At 41.1% G+C, this 27,854-nt stretch overlaps 1 protein-coding gene across 3 annotated transcripts; it reads right to left on the bottom strand.

Annotated features, from left to right (window-relative positions):
• Positions 1 to 27,814, bottom strand: nsun6 (NOP2/Sun RNA methyltransferase 6). Of its 3 annotated transcripts, none has more exons than XM_012964569.3 (13): positions 27,559 to 27,814; positions 25,193 to 25,312; positions 24,820 to 24,916; positions 23,609 to 23,764; positions 22,714 to 22,793; positions 21,734 to 21,843; positions 18,178 to 18,331; positions 16,469 to 16,550; positions 15,519 to 15,638; positions 14,640 to 14,784; positions 2,485 to 2,636; positions 1,995 to 2,120; positions 1 to 395 (listed from the first exon to the last, which is right to left on the bottom strand). In XM_012964569.3, exons 3-13 carry the CDS (start codon positions 24,892 to 24,894, stop codon positions 192 to 194), a joined length of 1,404 nt encoding a protein of 467 aa, XP_012820023.1. In that variant the 5' UTR covers positions 24,895 to 24,916; positions 25,193 to 25,312; positions 27,559 to 27,814; the 3' UTR covers positions 1 to 191.
• Positions 27,815 to 27,854: the final 40 nt, after the last annotated feature.

Here is a 27,854-nt window from a genome sequence, read left to right as displayed (position 1 = left end):
TTTAGATAAAAACTGAAATCATTTCTTTATTTAACCTGTGGCTGCAAGAATGGATTGTGAAATGAACAGCTGGCAGACTGTCTGCTTCCATGGCAACCAGTTTAATCACTTGTCGGCATGGTAACATGGTTGCACTCTGAATTCCATGCCTAGACAACGCTTTACTGTCTTTAAAAAAATATTGGTCCTTTTTATCTTGTCTTTACAAAGCGAGCAATAAAAAACCCTATAGTGTCCTTATTTGCCAATGGGATGGTGTTGCTGTGCTCAGCTGAGCAATGATTGAGATCGACGCTGCAGAACTCAGAGCGGCACGGGTCAAATCTCTGCAGCAGCTTCAGGTGGTCTGGGGACAACTCGGCGCCCAACATACCTTCCCCTCCAACATGGGGTTCCTACATGGGAAGAGCCAACATCATGAATAAAATACAATTCTGTAGGAAGTGCTTAGGGGTACCTCATAGAGGTGGAGATTCCTGACTTGTATAGACAACAAAATAAAATAAAAGCCCACCATAAACTGCAATGCCAACATGGAAAATTTCACAATATGCCCCCCACCAACCAATGTTTCCTAAAAAGAGGCATTGTGAATTCATATATCGCAAACTAAACTGATAAAAATTATTGTTTCACCAGATTTTTGTAAAAAAAAATTTAACACCCCCCCCAACAACAATCCACATAGCAACAAGGAGGTCAAGTGATAAAGCACAGTATTTCCCAGGAGTTCTTGGGTACAAAGACACAAGAACAAAGAGAAATCGGCAAAACTGACGGCACATTTTTATAAGCAAAAACAATAGAAATTGTGCATAAGAATTTTCATGGCTGACAGTGGCTTCTGTAAACAAAAATGTTGCAAAACTTCCTAATTTAACTCAAAAATCATATTTTTAGAAAGACGAGAATCTGAAGAATTCGACCTGACTAAATTTGTTGTTCCACTTCAACTCACCAAAGCACAAGGCTTTTCTAAACTTCTGCAATGGCTTCTAGAACATTTTAAATATGTGACTGTAGACTGTGATTTAGTGCATCATTGCTCCCAGGCTCAAGGGCAAAAGAACAAAAACACATAAATATGGGTTCCACGGGACTTCTGAACAGTTCAGAACCAAATATGCAGAGATTGCCCAACTCTGTGCCACAGATTTTCATGTCAACATTTTAGCAAAATATCCCCTAAAAGTAAGTTAACCCTACAAACCAGAGATTTAGAAACAGTAGATTCCCACGTTGGAGAAATCTTCTATATAGTGATCCCCAACTTTTTTTACTCATAAGCCACACTCTTACTTACACTACTGGCCCCTGAGTGGAGTAGATTAGTGTAGCCAATATGCAAGGAGCAAAGGCTGTGCCCCACTGGCCATTCAGAGCTTTCGCTTGTGTATCATGCACAAACTAGGAGACACCCACATGTAGCCACCCACCTACTGCCCATAAAAACAGTGCCACTGAATTCAGGCAACTCAGTTTTCATGAGGAACGTGCAGGTGTTTTTATTCTTTTCTGGAGTGCAAAGACTTGTGCCTGTGGGCAGTAAGTGTGGGGCAGGGTGCAAAACACATGGCGGTTAGCTCATACCCATTAGCTTATACTCATTAACCTAATCAATACATGGAGCTTCTGTTTTTTCGTTTCAGACTTCTAAAAAGCCTCTAAATATCTACAGAAGATATTCTGAAGGTCTTAAAAGCTTCTTTTTCCTTTGCCAGCTCTTGCAGAGATCACCATGGGACCAACCAATCAGTAACTAATTCTCCATGCATGAGGTCAGGCCCGGACTGGCAACCTGTGGGTTCTGGCAAATGCCAGAGGGGCTGCTGTAAGATGCCATAGACAGTCACTATTTATTGGGCTGGTGGGGGGCTGTTTGGGCCTCTGTGTATTTGAAATGCCAGGACCTATTGTATCCCAATCTGGACCTGCATGAGTCTCTGGCCCTACCCTGTAATGTGCAGTACATCGGCCCAGGGTGGGGATTTTACCTGTGGCTGAAGCTCAAGACATGGGAAGGTTTTCAGCGCCCAGGCAACCTGTTCTTCATTCTCAGATAATGTTACAGTGCACGTGCTGTAGACTAGCGTCCCGCCGGGTCTTAGTAACTCAACTGCCTGAATAATAATAGAAATGTTATAGGTGGTGAGAAAGGGAGAGTTACATTTCAAGAGAAACACAATTATATGATCAGGTCCTGTTCAAGCGTTTGTGCAGGGATTTGGCACCCATCAGAATGTTATAGTTAAATGTCAGTAGAAACAGATTCCCCCTAATGAAGGCAACTGCTGTTGTCGGTAAACTTTGGCCAGACTTCTATTGGGAGCTGTGTCATTTGAACAAGTACAGCAGAACTGCCCCTCGTTATTCACCTGACTGCTATATGCTCCCACTGCAGGTTCTGCCCTACCCAATTGCTTGTCTAGCATGAACTTGAAGCAGATATATATTATTAATGTAATGCTGCTGCCATATCCTTACCGCAGTGAAGAGCTTGCGCTGTAGGGGCTGGTATGATGTCAGTTCCTTTAAGGAAAATGGACAGACCATGTTTGGCCTCTGACCCATTCCACTGCATGGAGCATCCAACAGAATTCGGTCAAAGGACTTGGGGAGGAATGGAGGCCCGTCTCCTAGGGAACAATTACATTGACATTTTAAAACAAAAAACGATCACAGCCACACATGAAAAGCAACACGGTCTCCCTGTGGGATACATGGGCTGTGCCATTTGTAACGGGGAAGGAAAGAAAGCAATAGTAAAAGGACAGTTCACTAGTCAACTTAATAATAACTAATAACTTAAACAATAATATGAATGGCCTACTATTCCATTGGTCTTCATTTTTTGTTTCTTACCGTTTTAGAGTTATTTCCCATCTCCTCTGCCTCTTTCCAGCTTTTAAATGGCGGTCACTGACCCCAGCAGCCACACAACTATTGCTGTGCGAGGCTACAATTTTATTATAACTTTTTTACAGACCCTTTTCTGTTCGTATGCCAGTTTCTCATTTAAGCCACTGCCTGGTTGCTAGTGTCAGCTGGACTAGAGAGGTGCTGAACAAAAAACTAAATTACTCAAAAACTATAAATAATGACAACCTAATACAAAAAGTCTATTCAATTTAAAGACAAAGCTGTAAATATATGTCAAATACACAATATATAATAGTGTCCAGGAAATGACTAATGGTGCTGTGCAAACACTCCAACCATCTATATTTTACTTTATAAATGAACAAAAGAACTAGATCAATGACATCAATGGCTCTTTCTATAAGTGCCATGTCCTTCTGCAGCTTTATTAAGACAACTAACACCAAATAATGAGAGTGTTTCATACGCATTTAAAGATAATGTACAGTTACCCTGTATTGTTAGAGGTAATATACATCAGCTGCTGTGTAGCCATGGGGGCACCCATCAAAGCTAAAGAGGGCAAAGAGGCCCATATTTACATAGCAATACGCTATACAGAATGCAGCAGGTTTGGTTCTTATAGTGGAAGGAAAACAGGCAAACAGAATGCTGCTATAGAAGCCCTGGGAGTACCTGGTGATTGCTAAGAGCAATACATATGGCTGCTCGCTGACCTACAGTACATGAGCCTTGGAATAAGGATTTTACCAGCAGGATTTTGCATTTCATATGCCATTTCACTTTGGGGGCATTTCCTGAGGGGTAATTTTAGTTTGCACAGGGAAACTATACATCATTTTTTTCAGGACAATCTATCATTTTTTCTATATTTCTGTGTAATTCCACTTCTGTAACAAGATTTAAGGGTCTAAATACCTTCTTCTCTAGCCCCTACTCATTACTGGGCAGCAGCAATCCGGCCCACACCCCAACATGCCCGGTGAATAGAGCTCCAACTAGGGGACTAGGGCCCACTGGGTTTTTATCCAGTGCCCTGTTGGGGGCCGGTCCAACCCTGTACCCCAATATCCCAGTTTGGGTGCCAGTGTGTATGTGCTGTTTGCTGATCCCCAAGATGGCTGCTGGGAACAGGTGGGGGCCAATGCTGTCAGGCAGCTCTGTAGCTCAGGACATGCTATGGGGGCACAGATAAGTTGCGGAAAGTGTCAGTGAAGTGATTAAAGAGGGGGCACTGCTGCTGCTAAAACTAAAAATTTTCCTGGGAGGCTTTACTTTTCCTTTTAATAAAAATGTTTATATAATAAACATTTCACTCAAAATGTTATTATTGCCTCATTGATTAAGCTAAAACTAGCATAATTATGTAAATGTGAGGTAAAAACTTTTTATATATAAATTGAACTTTTTTTAATCAGTGTTTTACTTGTTTATAAAATGTTAATGAGACTTTTTGCACCTATTGTTCTAGGGTTAGACAGAAACTTGTCCCCTAACAATAAGCTGCTAATCCCCATTAATATGTTAATGATCCCCCAATGGGGCCCCTACCTTAGGTGGGAAATGGAGACTGGGGGAAACAAACTAAACAGAAGAGCTTAGAACTGATCTAACAGAGTTACACTGAGCTTTACTCCATTTTGAAAATGTTGGGAAAAAATGTTGTTAAAATGTTGTATAAATGTCGTTTAAACGACAAATTCACAAAAGTGTCTGTAAACTGTCTTTCTTTCACCAAAAACAGAAAAGTGGCGGTTGAGTCGGAGTTTAGGCGGATTTCTGTTTATGAATCTGGAGAAAGTGTTTTCCACCACTTTTACTCCAAAAAAGGGCTCTCTCCCCCTATGTGGGGAATTCACAAAAGTGGTGATACTGAGACAAAGTAAAAGTGGAGATAGATTTGTGGGATTTTCCACCTAATTCACAAACCTCTATCTTCACTTTTGTGAATTTGTCTTTTAAACAGACAGTTTTCAGATTGTCATTTTACCGACATTTTTTTATGAATCTGCCTTTAGCTCCTAGTAAATTAGTCGGTGCCATCAAACCCAGCCCCAAATCTACATGAGCCTTGGGGTAAGGAATTTACCAGCAGGATTTTGCATTTCATTTGTCATTTCACTTTGGGGGCATTTCCTAAAGGGTTATTTTACTTTGCCCAGGGAAACTATACATAATTTTTTTTAGGACAAGCTGGGCTTTCTAATGTTTCTTTCTATACAGGTATCGGACCCCTTATCTGGAAACCCATTATCCAGAAAGCTCCGAATTACGGAAAGCCCGTCTCTCATAGACTCCATTTTAATCAAATAATTCAGAATTTTAAAACTGATTTCCTTTTTCTCTGTAATAATAAATCTTGAAATTGATCCCAACTAAGATATAAATAATCCTTATTGGATGCAAAACAATCCTATTGGGGTTAATTAATGTTTTGTTGATTTTTTAGCAGACAAAGTATGGAGATCCAAATTATGGAAAGTTCCCTTATCTGGAATACCCTTGGTCCCGAGCATTCTGGATAACGGGTCCCATACCTGTACTAAATTTCTGTGAAATTCCACTTCTTTGCCACCGCACTACTTCTCTAGCCCCTACTCATTACTGGTCAACAGCAATCCGGCCCACACCCCAACATGCCCGGTGAAAAGGGGCCCCAACAGGACTAGGGACCACCGGGTTTTTATCCAGTGCCCTGTTGGGGGCCGGTCCAACCTTGTACCCCAATATCCCAGTTTGGGTGCCAGTGTGCCTGTGCTGCTTACCAAGATGGCGGCTGGGAACAGAAAAAGGTGGGGGCCAATGCTGTCACACACCTCTGTAGTTCTGGACATGCGATGGGGGCACAGGTTAGTTACGACAAGTGTCAGTGAAGTGATTAAAGGAGACATTTTATATAAAGTTTATATTCAGTTATAATATTCATCCTCCCTCAAAATGTGAAATGATGCAGAAAGAAACATGTTTTGAAAGCATTTTACCTCCTAAACCTGTCATTACAGGAGAGCTGCATACACAACCTCTCTATTCAGAAGCCAGAGTGAAATGAAACATGGGAGTGTCGCTTCAGTCTCCCACAGGAAGTGGTCACAGCACTGACTGACAGGCTTTACTCAACAGCAGCAGGGAAAACCCCTCCCAGTTTCCTCCCTCTGTGTCTCTCTGCTTGTGCTGCACCTTTTGAACCCAAAAGGTATTAAAATAAAAGCACTTACTTCTATTTTACATGGTTTAGTGCATTGTAAAAAATTATGGTATATATCCCCTTTAAAGAGGGGGCACTGCTGCTAAAACTAAAATCTTGCCTGGGAGGCTTTAATTTTCCTTTAAATAAAAATTAATATATTCACTCAAAATGTTATTATTGCCCCATTCATTAAGCTAAAACTAGCAGAACAATGCAAATGTGAGGTAAAAACTTTTTTATATAAAACATATCAATTCAACTTTTTGTTTAATCAGTGTTTTACTAGTTTATAAAATGTCAATGAGGCTTTTTGCGCCTATTGTTTTAGGGTTAAAAAGAGACCCCCCCCTCCCCCCCTGGGGCTCACTTATCAACTTTCTCAGAGAATGTTGATAAATGGAGGATTCATTCTCCCTACTTATTAAACAGTCCCCCTAGTTATATAGGTCTTGAGCAAATAGCAGGCTTCTCAGTTAGGATACACCAACTGCCACTATGTAGCAAATAAAAAACATCCTATAAGTGGGAGGAGGTAGGATAGCCTAGGGGTAGGGAGACCGCCCTGTGACGACGGGGTTGCAGGTTCAATTCCCTCCTCCGGGGTCCGCCTCGTGACTGCCCTGGGCACGGTCACATAACCTTCCAACGTAAGGATATCAGCCTTTAGAAATAGGCTGGTGGAGCGATGTCCAGATTTTTTTTCAGTGGCTGCATTTACATTTTCCACAAATCCTCTCTTTGCATTTTCAAGGGAATTGTGCTGTCTATGGCAGCTGGAAGCAACTGTCACAGGAAAAATCCGTTTCTTATCACTGGCAATAAGAAGCCAATCGATAGGTGAGCTGAGCTGCAGCACAGGGACAATGTGCAAGTGCATTTTAGGGTTATTTTTGGGAATTTGATTAGGATATATAGAAATAATCATAGAACAGAATCTACACTGGGGAGCTGATAGGAGAGTAATGGAGATATTCCCTGAGCCGTATAATAGTGCCCAGCTGGTATGTAATACAGGCGATATCCTGTGAGCGCTATCTGTTATCCCCTGCTGGTATATGGTACAGGAGATTAAAAAAAAAAAAAAGTGGAGATAGATTTGTGCGATTTTCACAAACCTCTATCTCCACTTTTGTGAATTTGTCTTTTAAACAGACAGTTTTCAGATTTTGTCGTTTTACCAACATTTTTTTATGAATTTGCCTTTAGCTCTTAAATTAGTCGGTGCCATCAAACCCAGCCCCAAATCTACATGAGCCTTGGAATAAGGATTTTACCAGCAGGATTTTGCATTTCATATGCCATTTCACTTTGGGGGCATTTCCTGAGGGGTAATTTTAGTTTGCTCAGGGAAACTATACATAATCTTTTTCAGGACAATCTATCATTTTTTTTCTATATTTCTGTGTAATTCCACTTCTGTAACAAGGGTCTAAATACCTTATTCTCTAGCCCCTACTCATTACTGGGCAGCAGCAATCCGGCCCCCACCCCAACATGCCCGGTGAATAGAGCTCCAACTAGGGGATTAGGGCCCACTGGGTTTTTATCCAGTGCCCTGTTGGGGGCCGGTCCAACCCTGTACCCCAATATCCCAGTTTGGGTGCCAGTGTGCCTGTGCTGTTTGCTGATCCCCAAGATGGCTGCTGGGAACAGGTGGGGACCAATGCTGTCAGGCAGCTCTGTAGCTCAGGACATGCTATGGGGGCACAGATAAGTTGCGGAAAGTGTCAGTGAAGTGATTAAAGAGGGGGCACTGCTGCTGCTAAAACTAATAATTTGCCTGGGAGGCTTTACTTTTCCTTTTAATAAAAATGTATACAATATATTCACTCAAAATGTTATTATTGCCTCAGTGATTAAGCTAAAATTTGCATAATTATGTAAATGTGAGGTAAAAACTTTTTATATATATAAATAATATATATTATAAAAGTAAAAACTTTTTTTAATTGAACTTTTTTTAATCAGTGTTTTACTTGTTTATATAATGTTAATGAGACTTTTTGCACCTATTGTTCTAGGGTTAGACAGAAACTTGTCCCCTAACAATAAGCTGCTAATCCCCATTAATATGTTAATGATCCCCCAATGGGGCCCCTACCTTAGGTGTGAAATGGAGACTGGGGGAAACAAAACAAACCAGAAGAGCTTAGAATTGATCTAACAGAGTTACACTGAGCTTTACTCCATTTTGAAAATGTCGGGAAAAACTGTCATTAAAATGTTGTTTAAATGACAAATTCACAAAAGTGTCTGTAAACTGTCTTTCTTTCACCAAAAACAGAAAAGTGGTGGTTGAGTCGGAATTTAGGCGGATTTCTGTTTGTGAATCTGGAGAAAGTGTTTTCCACCAATTTTTCCACCACTTTTACTCCAAAAAAGGGCTCTCTCCCCCTATGTGGGGAATTCAAAAAGTGATGATATTGAGACAAAATAAAAGTGAAGATAGATTTGTCGGATTTTCCACCTAATTCACAAACCTCTATCTCCACTTTTGTGAATTTGTCTTTTAAGCAGACAGTTTTCAGATTTTGTCATTTTCCCTATGTTTTTTTTTATGAATCTGCCTTTAGCTCTTAGTAAATCTGTCGGTGCCATCAAACCCAGTCCCACATCTACAGGAGCCTTGGAATAAGGATTTTACCAGCAGGATTTTGCATTTCATTTGCCATTTTTTAGGACAAGCTGGGCTTTCTAATGTTGTCTATACAGGTATGGGACCCCTTATCCGGAAACCCATTATCCTGAAAGCTCCGAATTACGGAACGCCTGTCTCTCATAGACTCCATTTTAATTAAATAATTCAGAATTTTAAAACGGATTTCCTTTTCCTTTTCTCTCTGTAATAATAAAACAGTCTCTTGAAATTGATCCCAACTAAGATATAAATAATCCTTATTGGATGCAAAACAATCCTATTGGGTTTAATTAATGTTTTGTTGATTTTTTAGCAGACTGAAAGTATGGAGATCCAAATTATGGAAAGTTCCCTTATCTGGAATACCATAGGTCCTAAACATTCTGGATAATGGGTCCCATACCTGTACTATATTTCTGTGTAATTCCACTTCTGCAATGAGATGTAAGCGTCTAAATACCTTCTTCGAGGGGAAAAAGTGAATCAAGGGCCCACCCCCTGCTCTACTCTGCCACCGCACTACTTCTCTAGCCCCTACTCATTATTGGTCAACAGCAATCCGGCCCACACCCCAACATGCCCGGTGAAAAGGGGCCCCAACAGGACTAGGGACCACCGGGTTTTTATCCAGTGCCCTGTTGGGGGCCGGTCCAACCCTGTACCCCAATATCCCAGTTTGGGTGCCAGTGTGCATGTGCTGTTTGCTGATCACCAAGATGGCTGCTGGGAACAGAAGGGGAACAGCTAAAGGTGGGGCCAATGCTGTCACACACCTCTGTAGTTCTGGACATGCGATGGGGGCACAGGTTAGTTGCGACAAGTGTCAGTGAAGTGATTAAAGGAGACATTTTATATAAAGTTTATATTCAGTTATAATATTCATCCTCCCTCAAAATGTGAAATGATGCAGAAAGAAACATGTTTTGAAAGCATTTTACCTCCTAAACATGTCATTACAGGAGAGCTGCATACACAACCTCTCACTATTCAGAAGCCAGAGTGAAATGAAACATGGGAGTGTCGCTTCAGTCTCCCACAGGAAGTGGTCACAGCACTGACTGACAGGCTTTACTCAACAGCAGCAGGGAAAACCCCTCCCAGTTTCCTCCCTCTGTGTCTCTCTGCTTGTGCTGCAGCAGAGAGACCCTATGCACACTCACTGCACTTTAAGTAGCTCTGCTGAAGTCTATCAGGGCCAGGGCCCCAGCCACATACTGAAGAGTGAAGAGTCTAAACCGGAAGCGACATAAGGTCTGGGTAGGGCACAGTTTTCAAGCAGTTATGGACATAATTGAACCAAAAGGTATTAAAATAAAAGCACTCACATTAGCAACCTGTTACTATTACATAATTTTAAGGTTCAGGCACCATATCCAGCCCCAAAATCTATAGGGTTTACCCTAGATCAGTGCTGTCCAACTGGCGGCCCGCGGCGACCCCCCTCTGTGTGGCCCCCCACCTGTCTGGCTGCTTTGATGGCTTACTCTTGTGTAAGCTTTAAATGGTATCAGTACTGAGATTAAATGCCCCCCCCTGCATGGTTCTCACCTCACATTCAGGCTGTAATCAGGCTGTATTGTTTAAATATGTAATCCCCTGTGTTGTTCACACCTTTTAATCTCTGCATTGTTCACCCCCTGCAGTGTTCACACCTCAGGCTATAATCACCCCCATTGTTCCCCTGTTCACACCTCAGGAGCAATAGAAACCCACAAATAATCCCTGCACACTACAAAAAGAACATATACTGAGGTGGTACTGCAATTAAAAAGTTTTTTAATATATAGTTATTGTGCAGACTGTAGGAGCAGTGCCAGCATTGTGTCACTGTAGGCTGCCTGTGTGTGCCATACACACAGGCAGCATAGGGCAAGCAGAGTATGGCACACACAGGCAGGGTAGTGAAGGCAGAGTATGGCACACACAGGCAGAGTACGGCAGGCAGAGTATGGCAATCACAGGCCAAGTTTGGCACAAATCAGCCAAGGATGGCATACACAGTGAAAGTATGGCACACGCAGGCAAGGTAGGGAAGGCAGAGTATGGCACACACAGGCAGGGTAGGGCAGGCAGAGTATGGCACACACAGGCCAAGTATGGCACAAACCAGCCAAGAATGGCACACACAGTGAAAGTATGGCACGCAGGCAGGGTAGGGAAGGCAGAGTATGGCACACACAGGCAGGGTAGGGAAGGCAGAGTATGGCACACACAGGCAGGGTAGGGCAGGCAGAGTATGGCACACACAGGCCAAGTATGGCACAAACCAGCCAAAAATGGCACACACAGTGAAAGTATGGCACGCAGGCAGGGTAGGGGAGGCAGAGTAGGGCACACACACGGGCAGGCAGTGTATGGCAGGTTTTTGCTGTACTACAACCATTAATATGGGTATGGTCATGTGATAACATGGGTGTGGTTTCAATTGGGTGCGGTTTCAAAAAGGGGAGTGGTCAAAACTAGCTTCCATTATCGGCCCTCCACCACGCAGGTCGGAAAAATTCCGGCTCTCGGTACAACAGAAGTTGGACAGCACTGCCCTAGATATATGGAAACGCTGCAACAGGAAATACCAAATATGTAAATATCCCTCCCCCCTATCCCCACTCCTAGCGAACCCTGTTTTCTTACCAGGTCAACAAAGACCCTTCCAAACAAACTGGGCAGCACATGCTCTAACAAGAGCTATAGATTTCATAAACCCACTAAATCATAAATTGTATACTTATGGAGAACTTCTCAGAAAATGCAAGTGGAGTACTGACAAAAAAACTGGAATATCTCCAGATTAACCACTATATTAAGAGACTACTGGGGCAACAACCCCGCATCAGTCTCACACCATATGAGAAAATACTAGGGGGAAAGTACCCCCAAAGGGGCCTCATTTCGCAACTTTATTACCTAATGTGCACTTTAGCCGAAGAACCCTTCCCAAAACATGCCTATATGCATTATTGGGAATCCGTCATAGGGATGGAACTTCCCAGGTCTAAATGGGGGGCTATTTGGGAGAACATCAGCAAAATGGTAGTCTGCACCCAGCAGAAACAAAGCGTATATAAGGCGCTAATGAAATGGTATCTTACCCCAAACAGAATCTCCAAAATCTATCCTAATAGCAGCCCCATGTGCTGGAGAGACTGTCATCAAATTGGTTCCTTACATCATGTACTATGGGCTTGCCCCAAAATCTCTAACTTCTGGCTGGGAGTGGGCAATTTAATACAAACAGTCCTAAAAACATCAACAGTCATAGAATTACCCCATCTCCTATTGGGACTCCCCCTCCCAAAGACTACTAATCCGAACCAAAAACTGGTCAACCAAATAGCCACTCTAGCCAGACTAGCAATTACGGCTAAATGGAAATCCACAGTAGTCCCCACTATCCAAGAAGTCATATCCAGGGTGGACAACAACAGAAAATTTGAGGAAATGACAGCACAAATATCCAATACACTACAAAGACATAAAAAAATCTGGGACAGTTGGGACTACTTTCAAGCTGTGGAAAACAATAACATTCTGCCCACTTGAAAATGGGGCTCTACCAGAGAGTTACTCAATGACACCACCACAATGAATCTAGCAAAACCGATAACACCACCACAAAACCTGCCTCACTTTACTGAACTCTAACTCTATGTTAAATAATGGTCCGTTACTTTTCTTTATTTTATTTAAAATGTTTTTCTTTTCCCTGCTCTCTCCCTTTCTCTCCCCCCCTTGATGTTATGCTATCACTGTAAAACAGAACGGGATCATAACTAGGCAATGAGATAAAATAAACAAAGTATACCATGTTACTAACGTTCCAAATCACTGTTGTGCCTTGTACTGGACTGAAAGTCAACTGATGTGCCTAACCCCCCTCCCTTTTCCTTTCTGTATCCCCCCAAAAATTCTTTTTTTCAATAAAAATTGTAAGTTACAAAAAAAATAAATAAAAGCACTTACTTCTATTTTACATTATTTTACATGGTTTAGTGCATTGTAAAAAATTATGGTATATGTCCCCTTTAAAGAGAGGGCACTGCTGCTAAAACTAAAATCTTGCCTGGGAGGCTTTAATTTTCCTTTAAATAAAAATGAATATATTCACTCAAAATGTTATTATTGCCCCATTCATTAAGCTAAAACTAGCAGGACAATGCAAATGTGAGGTAAAAACTTTTTATATAAAACATATCAATTCAACTTTTTGTTTAATCAGTGTTTTACTTGTTTATAAAATGTCAATGAGGCAAGTGCAAGTGCATTTTAGGGTTATTTTTAGGAATTTGATTAGGATATATGGAAATAATCACAGAACAGAATCTACACTGGGGAGCTGATAGGAGAGTAATGGAGATATTCCCTGAGCCGTATAATAGTGCCCAGATGGTATGTAATACAGGTGATATCCTGTGAGCGCTATCTGTTATCCCCTGCTGGTATATGGTACAGGAGATTCAAACTTTTGTGAATTTGTCTTTTAAGCAGACAGTTTTCAGATTTTGTCATTTTCCCACCATTTTTGTTATGAATTTGCATTTAGCTCTTAGTAAATTTGTCGGTGCCATCAAACCCAGTCCCACAGCTACAGTATATCTATCTGCTCTCCTCCCTCAAACATGCAGCCAGGGTTCTGTTCCAGCCCACTGCTTCAGTCGTCCAGGAAAACAGAAAATATCTCCATGAAATATATATTTAGCATACAATATTCTTCATCAGTCACAGTCCACATCAATTACACTAACAGCTCCCCTTATTATCACTAGGGTACTGTTTGGTGTTCTCATTGCCTGGGTCTTGGGAAGCACTAAGGCCTCTATGGGCTTGCCCTTAGCTTGACTGAATATGAATTTGCATTAAAATGAAGTCTAGAAGTCCACGAGCACGAGAAGGCTATAAAAATGCTCGGGCCCTTGTGCCTTCTGGGTAGCCCTGCCTTAGATAATACAGCAGGCTTACAAATGTTACTCTATATGCCACAACAGCATTTTAGCTGATTTTTATTAGCCCATAAAAAAACAAAAAAATAATATGCAGATGACCCTTGCATATGGCCAGATCCCTTTAAAGGGTTTTTTCACGTTTACATTAGTATGTTATATAATGGTCGATTCTAAACAACTTTTCAATTGGTCTTTCCAGCTTTCAAATGGACAATGACTCCGGCAGCCAAAAACAATTGCCCTGTGAGGCTACAGTTGTATTGTTATTACTACTTTTTATTATTTATTTTTCTATTCAGGCCCTCTCATATTCATAAGCCAGCCTCTCATTCAAACGACTCCCTGGTTGCTAAGGCAATCTGAACCCTAGCAACCAAATAGGTGCTGAAATTCTAAACTGTAAAGTTGCGTGGAAAAAAAAAATATTTAAATAAAGCAAATAAAAAGTGAACCAACTGCAAATTGTCTGGAAAGGAAAGGTACAATCACTCGGGGGTGCAAAGAGTGACCCATCACCCTTCTTTCTTCATGATCCTGGGGGCCAAAACAGTAGAGTGAAATACTTGTTTTTTCTAATAAAGTTCAGCTTTTTACTCTACTGCACATATGGAAGTGCTGCAAAGAAAAAAGAAGGAAGAGGATCACTCGCAGGCACCCTTGGCTGGTGCAGTTTTCTGCTTACAGGAGCACTGGCCCGGGGTATCAGGTAAGTGATTACTATCACTTGGGGGTGCCTAACATTTCGGCACCCCCGGTGATTTTACTTTTCCTCCTTTAAACATGACCTAAGTGAGGCCATGCCTGTTTTGGATCTTGGATAGATACTCATCAGTTCTGTGATGTCAACAGCTATGCCCACAGCTAATAGCATTTTGTGACTTCATGATGAACGGTTATGTCACCTATTAAGACATCACAACATACTCCTTCATAGACATAAATATTTATGTATATATACTGTATATATATATTAAATAGAAATGTGCCCAATTACCTTGTTCACTGGGAGAATTCTGATCTCGCACTGCCTTGGTGCTGTTGAAGCAGAAAGCCTTGATGCACTTGAGCTTTAGCACTGATGCATTGTGTTTGATTTTCTCTACTTTGTTGGCTATTTTATCCATGGCTATAACTTCTCCCTAAAAAAAACAAAAGAAAAACCCACAAGAAATACATTGTGTGCGTATGATTATTAGAAACACTATAGGTTCCCCAGACATGAAGCGCTGCCTAGAAGGAATAATGCAGATTTGAATCCACTATAAAGTTATCCAGTTACCAGAGACGGGGAAGGATTCCGTTAGTATTGACTTCTGTACCAACCACAGGCAAGGTTTGGCAGGAGATGACAGTAAGTCTGATGCCAGAAGAGCAATTGGGTTGGACATATCCCCACTATTTACTTTATTATTAAGCATGTCCTTAAGCATCAGGGGGGCTGCATCAAATACTGAGGCCTGAACAGATCAGTGCTCGGTTGTACTGCGGCACCGCAGTTCGTATAATATAAATCAAACAAAGCTAGGGTGCATTGGGTATTATTTTGGGTGGCTGTTCTTGTGATTGGTGCTGCTGAGGGGTGTAACGTGCTTGTTTTGTATTTTGTTGCAGAATAGGTGTTCACTGATTCTATGCTATATGATGTCTGGAAAATGTCCCATCAATCTTAGTGGCCTCACTGTGTACTCTGCTTATGCGTGAGTGATTCACACTGCAAATTACACACAGGGAGAATCAGCAGGCACAAATATTAATATTTACAGTTATCAAGTGCTTGGGACAAAGGGCGTTGCTCCTGTGTCATGACTGGTCAGAAATCTTTAACCCATGAAGTGCGAGTCGCAGTACCTTCAGTTTCTCACTAGGCACTTACCTGGTCCTTCATGAGCGTGGCGATGTGCGTGGTCTTTCCCCCGGGTGCTGCACACATATCTAATATCCTCTCTCCTGGCTGTGGATTCAGCACGTGACTTACCACCGCAGAGGGCAAATTCTAGGGTATTAAATGAAAATGTCTTCTGTAAATATTACTGTTATGTCTAAATAACTGGAAATATAAAAATAAATAGCATATTCTCAGCTAAGTTTTAGCAGCTAATCTGCAGGTTAGCATTAATTTACATCAGAATTTTTTTTTTTAAGGATATGTAGCAAGGGGCTTATACCCAATACACAAATGGTTTGCCAGTCACTGCAGTGCTTCCTAGTGTAGAACTCACAGCACAGAGCTGAGAAGAGTAGGGATCCCTTTATTTAATGCCACCTATAAGGGTCACACATGGGGACATTTTTAACCCACGGTTAAATCTGGGCTCAATACGTTGTCTGACTTAAGAAAACACGTATGTTTTACTACCGGCAATTTACTTTAATGCCGACAGGAAAGCATTCTGGGGAGATGTGTTGCACGTGATAGCCCAGTCTTCTTGGCTTGTGTGTCTTAAAAGATGATCAACATAGAGTTGTGCCAGTAGCCTATGTCCCACCCAGCCTGTATGCAGAGTTGCCAAGCTGAGGCAGCAGCTAGGCATAAAGAAATTCAGATGTTCCCCATGTGCGCCATCACAGACACATGCCTGATAAAGACAGCTTTAAACTTTGGTGCCGAAAACTGGAATTATTAATCTTCAACTCATAGCAACCATTTAGCTACTGCTCAACTGCAGTAAGACTAAAGAAAGCAAAGTTCTGGTTGCTATGAATTACTGCCCAAGAGTAAATCTGAATCCAGTTTATTGAATTCCTCACACTGATGGGAGTTGGCACATGCACATAAACCTGATTCTTTCCCAGATTATTGTATTTAAACTATAACCAGTGTACCTGCAGAAAGATATATCCCGAAAGCACATTGTCAAAGGATGGACTTAAATATACTGGTTCTGTCATTCTGATTCCTTTCCCCCTGCCAATCAGAACACAATGCAATTGTTAAAGAATATATTGAAGTTTAAATGAAGAACAGTTGTGCATTTACTGATTTACACTGAAATATTACTGCCTATAAGTGTTTTGTTTTTACCTCCCACAGACTCCATTTTAAGCAAATAATTCTATTTTTTTTGAGCAAGTATTTGCCTGTGTTTTATTGACAGTGGGTTTCCCACAAAGACTCACTGTCCAATTCAGAGTGGCAAAAAGTGTGAAAGGCTCACCAGTAGCAAGTGGGGTCTGCATGCTCTGCCCCAGATATTCTGCTTGTGGGACGGGGGGGGGGGGGGGGGCGGTTACACTATTCTACAAGATATTACAGCATGCATTCAAGCAGATCCCATGGCAGGCGATTTATAGGAAAAGTAAATCTTTGTCCTACAGTTTCTTGGAATAAAGATTTACTTTTCCTATAAATCACCTGCCATGGGATCTGCTTGACTGTTCAATGCACACCACACAGGAAAATAAACAAAGTTAATTCTTGGCTTCCACTAGCAGCCTCAATACCTCAAAAATCTGCCACCACTCAGTAACCCATAGCAACCAAAGGTCAAAGGTAGTGGATGTATTACTGCAGTTGACTGATTAAAGGAGAAGGAAAGGCTAAGTCACTTAGGGGTGCCAAAATGTTAGGCCCCCCCAAGTGACTTTGATTGCTTACCTTGTACCCCGGGCTGGTGCCCCTGTTAGGAGAAAAAAGCATCAGCCCAGGGTACCTGTAGGAAGCGCTTCCTCCTTCCTTTTTCTTCTGCCGGCGAAATCCGAGGGCCAGCGCATGCGAATAGGAAGTAGGAAGCGCTCGCTGCTACCCTGGGCTGGTGCTGTTCTCTCCGTACAGGGGCACCAGCCTGGGGTAAAAGGTAAGTGATCTAAGTCACTTGGGGGTGCCTAACATTTTGGCACCCCCAAGTGACTTAGCCTTTCCTTCTCCTTTAAAGGTGATTGCTGATTGGCTGCTATGGGTTACTGCAAAGATTCCTCTTTGCCCCTAGTACTATAGAACTATGGGTTACTGCAAAGATACCCCTTTGCCCATAGTAGTATGGACCATGATTTGGTTGTACAGATAGAGATTTGCAATTTGTGGGCAGTGTTTGTTCATGACAATTGCTATTCCCACCACCCAAAATGGAAACCCTGCAATAAAGTAGGAAAATTCAGACAAGGTACAGCCTCAACTCCTCACCCGTCTGCGTTTTCGATGCAGGTGTAGAGATGCCAATGTTCTCCCCTCCAACGTGTCTCAGCATGGTCTTGGCACAGAGCACATATGAGAGAGAAAATACACAATTTTGCGATTTCGCATCGATATCCACTCTGTGTGCGCACCCAGGACAACAGCAGGCCTGTCAGTGCAAAGACAAGATGGAGTGGAGGGGACCGCATTGGCTTCTTTACACCTGCACAGAAAACGCAGACAGAGAAAAGCTGAGGCTGCGCTTTGGCTGACTTTAGCCTAAGGCTGAGAATGTTTGCTCACTAGTATTTGCTTTGACACTCAGCATGGCAGATTGCTCTGGCAGTGCCCATTTCTATCTCTAAAACAGTCTGTGCCACCTCCTATTATGATTTGTAGACTTACCCTGCTTCATACCTACTTTACTGGGTTGTTGCTACAGAAGATTTCATTTCGGCTCAGCTCTGAAACACCGTTCCCAATGAAGATTTTTGTTCCAAGGAATTCTTTGGCTCCCCTTTTACATTTTCCTTCTATATCAGAAAACACAGAGACTTCATCTCCAGCTTTCATCCCTACAGAAACAAGGAATAATGTTCATATATCAGACTATGCATCAATGTGTTTTTCTACTTCGGTACAAATCAATGAAATCTGCCTGCACCCTAAGGCAGTGAGTGATCTTCCGACCCAGTTGGAGTGCCAGCTTCACCATTGTCCCAAAAATTGAGCCTGTATTTTAAAACCTTTTGGTACCAGAGAATGAGAAGACACCTCCATTTCTTATAAAACAAGTATTTATTAAGACAGAAATTAGCTCAGCCTTGCACAGAATTCGCTGTACCTAGAATTTTATAATTGGGACTATAAATAAATACTTCTTTTTGATTTTAAAAGCCTGGATCGGGGTGTTCCTTTAGACTAGTGCTGGTTAATTTTGGTGTGTACGTTTTATCCGCCACCCTATGCGGCCCTCCTATATACAAGTGAGTTTCCATACTGTCATGGGGGGTTCTTTTATTTCTCTTTCGAATGCTGATTAAATGGAACAATAAAAATGAACTGGTTTGTTGCAAAATCACTTCAGCCATTTGTCTTACTAAAAATATAATAGAAATGCTACAGCCTAGGGCCAATTCTTGTTTTGAAAGGCAAAGGCAAAATACATGGGTTTATTTAGCTGCTATAGAACAAAGTAAGCCGCTTTGTAATTGACTTTTATCTTTTTTTTTTTTTTTGGACTGTTTAAAATAGAACAGCTCGTACTCTCCGGATTGTTAGAACAAGAAAGGTGGTAGAGAATATAATGAAAGTGTAGTACAAAGTGGCTCATTTTCCTGTATAATAGCTAAATAACACACCATTTTGTCCTAGGAATACTGAGAATGATAATCTCCTTCTAGCTCTGGTCTATTATTTTCTGCTACAGGCAAGTAATACCTAAGGTGTCCTTGAAAGGGAACTTTGATCAAATGGGTATTTTAATTTTTTTGGTGCTGTATTATTACACTGGTTGTTGCAATAATTATGAAATACCCCCTCTTTTCTGCTCCTATTGTAAAGCAGAAGTAGTCAGCAAAGCCTATTTAATGGCCAGTATCAGACCTGTATAGCTCCCAAAGTAAAGATATTGACATGAACTGTTTTAACCACATGTATACAGTATCTGTTGCAAAAATAAAGAAAGTTCAAGTTGACCCAAAACAATATACCAATGAAACTTACCTTAACCTTTATATATACAGTGGTGTGAAAAACTATTTGCCCCCTTCCTGATTTCTTATTCTTTTGCATGTTTGTCACACTTAAATGTTTCTGCTCATCAAAAACCGTTAACTATTAGTCAAAGATAACATAATTGAACACAAAATGCAGTTTTTAAATGAAGGTTTACGTTATTAAGGGAGAAAAAAAACTCCAAATCTACATGGCCCTGTGTGAAAAAGTGATTGCCCCCCTTGTTAAAAAATAACTTAACTGTGGTTTATCACACCTGAGTTCAATTTCTGTAGTCACCCCCAGGCCTGATTACTGCCACACCTGTTTCAATCAAGAAATCACTTAAATAGGAGCTACCTGACACAGAGAAGTAGACCAAAAGCACCTCAAAAGCTAGACATCATGCCAAGATCCAAAGAAATTCAGGAACAAATGAGAACAAAAGTAATTGAGATCTATCAGTCTGGTAAAGGTTATAAAGCCATTTCTAAAGCTTTGGGACTCCAGCGAACCACAGTGAGAGCCATTATCCACAAATGGCAAAAACATGGAACAGTGGTGAACCTTCCCAGGAGTGGCCGGCTGACCAAAATTACCCCAAGAGTGCAGAGACAACTCATCCGAGAGGCCACAAAAGACCCCAGGACAACATCTAAAGAACTGCAGGCCTCACTTGCCTCAATAAAGGTCAGTGTTCACGACTCCACCATAAGAAAGAGACTGGGCAAAAACGGCCTGCATGGCAGATTTCCAAGGCGCAAACCACTTTTAAGCAAAAAGAACATTATGGCTCATCTCAATTTTGCTAAAAAACATCTCAATGATTGCCAAGACTTGGGGAAAATACCTTGTGGACCGGAAGGTGCGTGTCCCGTTACATCTGGCGTAAAAGTAACACAGCATTTCAGAAAAAGAACATCATACCAACAGTAAAATATGGTGGTGGTAGTGTGATGGTCTGGGGTTGTTTTGCTGCTTCAGGACCTGGAAGGCTTGCTGTGATAGATGGAACCATGAATTCTACTGTCTACCAAAAAATCCTGAAGGAGAATGTCCGGCCATCTGTTCGTCAACTCAAGCTGAAGCGATCTTGGGTGCTGCAGCAGGACAATGACCCAAAACACACCAGCAAATCCACCTCTGAATGGCTGAAGAAAAACAAAATGAAGACTTTGGAGTGGCCTAGTCAAAGTCCTGACCTGAATCCTATTGAGATGTTGTGGCATGACCTTAAAAAGGCGGTTCATGCTAGAAAACCCTCAAATAAAACTGAATTACAACAATTCTGCAAAGATGAGTGGGCCAAAATTCCTCCAGAGCGCTGTAAAAGACTCGTTGCAAGTTATCGCAAACGCTTGATTGCAGTTATTGCTGCTAAGGGTGGCCCAACCAGTTATTAGGTTCAGGGGGCAATTACTTTTTCACACAGGGCCATGTAGGTTTGGATTTTTTTTCTCCCTAAATAATAAAAACCCTCATTTAAAAACTGCATTTTGTGTTTACTTGTGTTATCTTTGACTAATAGTTAAATGTGTTTGATGATCAGAAACATTTTGTGTGACAAACATGCAAAAGAATAAGAAATCAGGAAAGGGGCAAATAGTTTTTCACACCACTATATATATATATATATATATATATATATATATATACTGTATAGGAAGGGCCCTCAAAAATCAGAAAGCAGAAAGGAGGAGTATGGTTGAAAACTCACTTAAAAAGGGACTAATGGGCTAAATTGACAGAACCCTAGGGTAGGTCCAATCATCTGTCAACCTACAAATGCTCTGGATTATAATAAAGACAGGAGACTAGGGTGTCACAAGAAATGGAGATGGGCATCCAGGAAGAATGTCTCTCTTTTTCCTCCTCACAAAACTGAAGGAAACTCTGGAGAGGAATCCACTGCTACAGCCTGAAACCTGATCGTTTACTGTCCACTGTCTGGGATTTAAAGACATTGCACTCTAAAGAGATCTCATCGGCCACTTGCTTATGCCATGTTATATAAGGTGCGTGGCCCAGATGCTATAGAGATGTTAGCTGAAAGGCCTGCTCAGTACTGAGATTTAGGCACATTTTCCCTATCTACAAGGAAAGCACTTGCTCACAGACATCCCCAGTTTTATAGTCTTCTGTGTGCCTGACTACGCTTGACTTGAACATCTACAATAACAGCCAACATGAGAGTGAATCAAGAGTAAAAAATTGCACAATGAGTTTTTTGACAATATGAGAGACCAAGTCAATGTTCTTACATTTAGAAGCTGATACAATTCCAGCAGCATAGACATGTGCTCCCCTAAGGACAGCGTTTCCACACTGGGCTCCAACAATAACTTGTACAGGGTGGTGCTTCAGGGTCTTCCTAAATGCAGAAACAACACAAGCAATGGATCATCCACTAAGTCAACTCAGCTGCTGCTGTGCACATTGTAACACAGACTCACACACACATATTTCAGTAATTGCCTTAAAGACACAAGTCTATTAAAAAGGGCAAAACACTATTAGCAGAAAGTTGTTTTCAAAGACAGTTAGGGCAATGGCACATAGGCTGCTATGTTGGCCGCACTTAATCTTCTTCCATGCAGGAAAATGTCGCACTGGTGTCAGTATGAATAGCTGGTGGAAAAGGCAATTTGTGATGTGATTATGAGATTCACATGTTTACTACTGACACCAATATGTTGCCTGCACTGGAGCAAATAAATGTGGGCAACAAATGCACAGTGTGCCATCCCTCTTAAAGGAAAACTGACACTATTCTGACATTTCTGCTGTGCCAGACACAGGACCTGATATTATGGGGACAAGTCCAGATCCGAGTCTATGCACCATTCTAAATGCTATGCCAAGCTAGGGTGAATCAACAAGACAGTTGTGACTTTTAGTTCTGTTTTAGCAATGGGTGGGTCTCAAAGTTTCCAACCCACACCTGACTCTACCCACTGCTTGCCAACCCAGGGGTCCTGCAGGTTAAGTGCATCAACGCCTGCCCGCACACACATACACACAGCTGCCACATTTAGAGAGTTAGGGGGTGGGTCTATTGGTTATACATATGCTACTTAGTATTCAAGGAATATGATAATAATAGACTATCCCAATAAGAAATTTGGAGGGTTAAGGATACATCATGCCAAAATCTGCTTTAGGGAGCACATTTCTGCGCTTTACAACTGGCAATAGGAGTACAAATCTATTTTGTAGAATAACATACAAAAGCCTTACAAACCTTGGACCAATGACTGGAATTAGTAAGAGGTCATGAAGAACTGGATGCTGTAAAATTGGGATATTCACACCAGGGAATTGCTAATGAATGAAAAAAAGGAGAGAGAAGAAAGTCAATACAGAATAAGTCATTAAAGTAGGAGAAAATAAGACTGGAATATATAGGCTGTCATTAATGTAAGGGGGATGGGATATATGTTGAGAGTGTGGCACAGGACACTTGGAATAAAGGCTATCTATATGCATATACATCTAACAGTAGTTACAGAGCAGGAGAGATGCCAACAGGTTGTTCGACCTATAGAACACCACTGTTAAAGAGAGTCAAAAGATTCTTTTTCTGAGACATTTGACTGTATATAAATATGATACAATCATTTGTTAAAAAATATTATAATTGATGAGTCCTACTATTTGTAATCAAGCATTATTGTTCCCCTATTAGGGTGTGCATTAGGAGTTAATCAGACTTAATTATGGAAGGTTGGAGTCGAATTCTCATCCCTTGTCTCCAAGCTGAATTTTCAATTCCTATCAGATCTTGTTAAACCATATTTCCTGAGAATTTACTGCAGTCTGTGCATTCCTCTCAGGTGCAATGGAAGTCACTTATCACTGGTGCACGACGTGCCAGCTTTGTGTTAAAAGCCCATGGTGCTGCAGAGCAATATAAATATTGGAGGTGCCAGTAAATTGTTTCGGCTGTGAGCAAAACTTCATCTTTCGAGGGACAATTCCAACTTTCTAAAACAATAATGAAACAAAAGATGTAGTTGTTTCTGGCACTGAGAGAGCTAAGTGGTATACGTAGGTGTGTAAAAGCAGAGATATGGAATATTATTCTCGCCTTGCTCTATTCACAATGTAAACCACAGGGAGAAAATTATTTCACAAACCTGATGGATTTCATCCAGCAGAAGTGACTTCACATTTTCTATTGAAGTGGAAAGAGTGTTAACCCGAACAGTAGTAAAAGATGGAGGATGGGCCAGGTGATTCAGTAAGTTTTCAAAGAGGCTTTCTGCTTCAGGAGCACCAATGACTGCCACTAACTGCAAATGAGCAAGAAAACAGGGGTTTCAGCAAAGTATTCACAAATGGAAAAATGAACTGAAAGGAAATGACCTGAATTAAGAAAGAATATAAAATTCAGGAGGGGAAACCAGACAGATTCTTAGCCAGCACTTTTCATCACTAGAAAACACCTAAAATTGTTTATGTTGTCTACTATCAACATATGGAAACTGCTTGTCACCTCTGGTGCAGTTGGTTTTTGGCCTAGAAAAAGATCAAATGTTATGGCCAAAAAATCACCTGCACCATAATCTTTAGAAAATCAAAATCCCTACGCCATTCCATGACCATGTAAAGACATAGGGTTGAAGGCTGAGAGCTTTTATACAGGTCCTGAAACTCCAAGGTGACTTCTAACATGCCTATGTCTTATGACAACATCTTACTATACACTAGTATGAAATAGAGCAAGAATTATTTAATGAGTGGGTGTATGACTGGGCTTAATGGTTCATTTTGATTCTGTGAGTTATACTGTTCCTTTGTTATAAGCACCTTTTGTTCTTTGTAGTTTGATTCAGTTTATGAGCTTCATAATGAGTCACTTTGTAGTGCAGCTGCCTGTTTGGGGAGACAGCAGTGCAGGTGATGCTTGTAAAGCATTTTCATGCTCATGAGTATTAAGGGAGAAGGCTTTTTGGAGAGTTGGCAGCTGGTGAGGTGGCACTTGGGGATAAGGGTGTTTGGATGCCAAAAAATTACCCTGCTAAGTGAAACACTCTCTGTATAACAGAGAGCGTTATACTTTGCAATTGGGAGTAAATTATTCACTATATAAGGATATTTTAAGTCACCGAGGAGTTCCATCACCATACAAAGGAATGAGGCAGATGGCTGAGTGCTTTAATACAGATCATGGAACTCCCTGGTGACTTCTAATATCCCTGTATTTTACAAGGGGGATTCTGATTTGTTATAATCCACAAGTTCTAATGAGTTATGTCACACATACATCACTAACCAGTGTTTATAAGGATATAATTTACAGGATAGTCATGGCTTTTGTGTATAATTATGCTATATTAAAACTCACCTCTTTGTTAGTATACACATTACGCAGATAGCTTTCTAATTCACTCCTCAATAGTATCTTGGGGAAAAAGGCCATGTTGCGCTATAGATAGTCCCTTCTGCTGTATAGATAAATAAAAAGGGTAGGAAGAATAGGGCAGAATGAATGCTTTCAGAATATATATTTATTGGTGTTAATACACTGGCAACTGTACTTATGTCATATTTTATATCATTCGCTCAGTTGTACAAGAATATAACTCAGGGATGAAACATTAATTATCCAAGCAAAATGAGAAATATATCCCATGTATAAGTAGAGTTTCACTTTATTTCCTACAAATATCCAATAAAATATCTGAGCGCAGGTTTTTCTGTTTAAAGGAGTAACATACCTTTAATGTAATATTTGGTACAATTATGCATCTGCCCTTCCTTCTAGCAACATCAGCATCCAGACTGCAGAAGGATTGCCGGCTAGAATTTATTTGTTGCTATATGCACCACTTATCTATCTGCAAATGCAAACAAAAAATAAAAATCAACTGCAGCTTGTATATACTGAGTTCACCATTAACACCCATTTGTATTAATAAAATGGATTTTTCTTGCTGTGTGAGCTGCCATGTTGCTAACTATAATTAGGGGGAAACAAATCTATAAATACATATATTTAAGCACTATAAATTATACCAATACAAGTACAGGCATGGGTCCTGTTAAAAAGAATGCTCGGGACTTGAGGTTTTCCGGATAGGGGGTCTTTTTGTAATTTGGATCTACTAAAAAATAATTTAAACTTTAATAAAGAATAATAGGATTGTTTTGCCCCCAATAAGGATTAATTAAATCTTAAATGGGATCAAGTACAAGGTACTGTTTTATTATTAGAGAAAATTTGTAATTAATTGATTAAAATGGAATCTATGGGAGATGGCCCATCATTTGGAGCTTTCCGGATAATGGATGCTATATACCTGTATCATGACAGTACATTACATAACAATTGTGTTGCTACTTAATATAAATTACTGATTGTTTCATATTTAAAATCTTCTTAGAATCAAAATAGAATGGAAAACAAGTTTCATGGATCAAAGACTTACCCATAGGCACTGTGTTACAATCACACAAAGTTCCTTTTGATGGAAGCTACACCTAATAGCTGCTGCACAATAACACCCCATAGGAAAGAATTGGACTTTACTGTAGAATGCATTAAATTATCATTACTACCAAGGAAAGGGTTTATTCCTGGGCAAGTCATTTTGTTTTGCTGTTGATTTACTCTGGACTTTTGTTTATTGCTTTAAACATCAAAATTAGGCCAAGTAGGGCAACTAGGACTGTAAGGGTTAATGTCCCATGGGGAGATTAGTCACCTGTGATAAATTTCTGCTACCGTGGGTGACTAACCTCCCCAGAAAGCCTTTCCACCTGCAATAAAGGGAATCGCTGGTGAACAGACTTAGGCTAATGCCAGATGTGGCATTTGGCGTATATTTTCGGAAAGCCGAAAATAGCGCCATACGTCTCCTACCTGTGCCTGCACCCGAATCAATGAAATAAGCTTGGATGCAGGCACATGTAGCTGATATCCGCCAAAAAACGCAACACTTCATATCGGCTGCATGTGCCTGCGCCCGAGCGTATTCCATTCATTTGGGTGCAGGCACAGGTAGGAGGTGTATGGCGCTATTTTTCGGCAAGCGATTTTCGGCTTGCCAAAAACAAACGCCGCGTCTGGTGTTAGCCTTATGCATCACTTTGGGGTTTCAAAGTCATGTGAAGTTGCCTGCAGGAGAAATGTTGCACAACTTCAGAAAATCAAACTGATGCACAGTAGGGATGTAGCGAACCTCAAAAAAAAAGTTTGCGAACCCGTTCGCAAACTTACACCAAAAAGTGCGAACTTTGCGAACCCCATAGACTTCAATGGGAAGGCGAACTTTAAAACCTAGAAAAGCCATTTCTGGCCAGAAAACTGATTTTAAAGTTGTTTAAAGGGTGCCACGACCTGGACAGTGGCATGCAGGAGGGGGATCAAGGGCAAAAATTTCTCTGAAAAATACTTCGTAAAACCGCAAAGGCAGCTGGCAGACCTAGCGGAAATACGCGACGGGATTTGCTGAAAAACGCCATGTGTGGCTTGTGCGGCGTTTTTAGGCCGAGAAAAAAAGCAGCGGAAAAAAACGCCACGCGAACCCAAATTGCGAACATACGCGAAAAGTTCGCAAACTCGCGATGTTCGCACGAATTAGTTCGCCGGCGAACAGTTCGCTACATCTCTAATGCACAGGCCTTTCCACTGGCGATTTCCAGAGCAACGGAAATTTATTGTGGGCAACTGATCTCCCTGTGGGACATTACCCAAACAGGCTTGGTTTTACACTTACTACTTCCTCTGTAATCAAGTTTAACAAAAAAATGCTGAGCTCTGTATGAACAACCCCTTTCCTTCACTCTTAGTTGTGACCGTTTATGCTTAGAGATAAGCAAAAGCCCTTTATGGAGGGGTTTATCTTTATTCTTATAATGGAATGAAATGGATCCCATGAACTTAAACACAACCTTGCCTGCCTGTATTCTATTGCAAAACTGTATTTGCGCCCCACTGGTTATATGGCTCGCCAGCTGGTGCCACTGGGAATGCTGGGATACGTAGTTCTGAAGTGGAGAATCGCAAAAGATTCGCAATTCCGCAGTTTGAAACTGCCCAGGCGATACCCTCTGTGAGGAACCTCTGAAGGCTCAAACTTACCATGGCATCAATCTAACATCTATCTGAACGCAAAGAACCGACACACTTCGAACACTTGAGTCAGCGCAGGGATTAAATTATATGCCGGAAGTTTTTCTACGTCACCGTTTCCCAAAATCCATATTGGATTTGGGCAACAATTGCCGTCCTCGCTACTAATTCCAATATATGATGTTCGCGCCCTGGGTTTAATATAAAAATATTACAAAAGTGTAACCACGCTTCTACAGCAGATTAAACAAACATCGCCGAACTGTGTCCCTGCACCAGGTTATAAACTACGAGCCCCGTAGCCT

This window comes from Xenopus tropicalis, chromosome 6 (genome assembly GCF_000004195.4).
Source record: "Xenopus tropicalis strain Nigerian chromosome 6, UCB_Xtro_10.0, whole genome shotgun sequence".
NCBI classification, from domain to species: domain Eukaryota; kingdom Metazoa; phylum Chordata; class Amphibia; order Anura; family Pipidae; genus Xenopus; species Xenopus tropicalis.
Note: the sequence above shows the minus strand (reverse complement) of the source record. Positions and strands in the feature narration are given on the sequence as shown.

Coding starts and splice junctions, on each gene's coding strand:
- nsun6 (XM_012964569.3), bottom strand. CDS start 24,894: ATGGCCTTTTTCCCCAAGATACTATTGAGGAGTGAATTAGAAAGCTAT. Junction 2,637..14,639: donor GAATTCTCCCAGTGAACAAG/GTAATTGGGCAC, acceptor ATTGTTCCCTAG/GAGACGGGCCTCCATTCCTC. Junction 396..1,994: donor GTCTTGAGCTTCAGCCACAG/GTAAAATCCCCA, acceptor CTTCCCATGTAG/GAACCCCATGTTGGAGGGGA.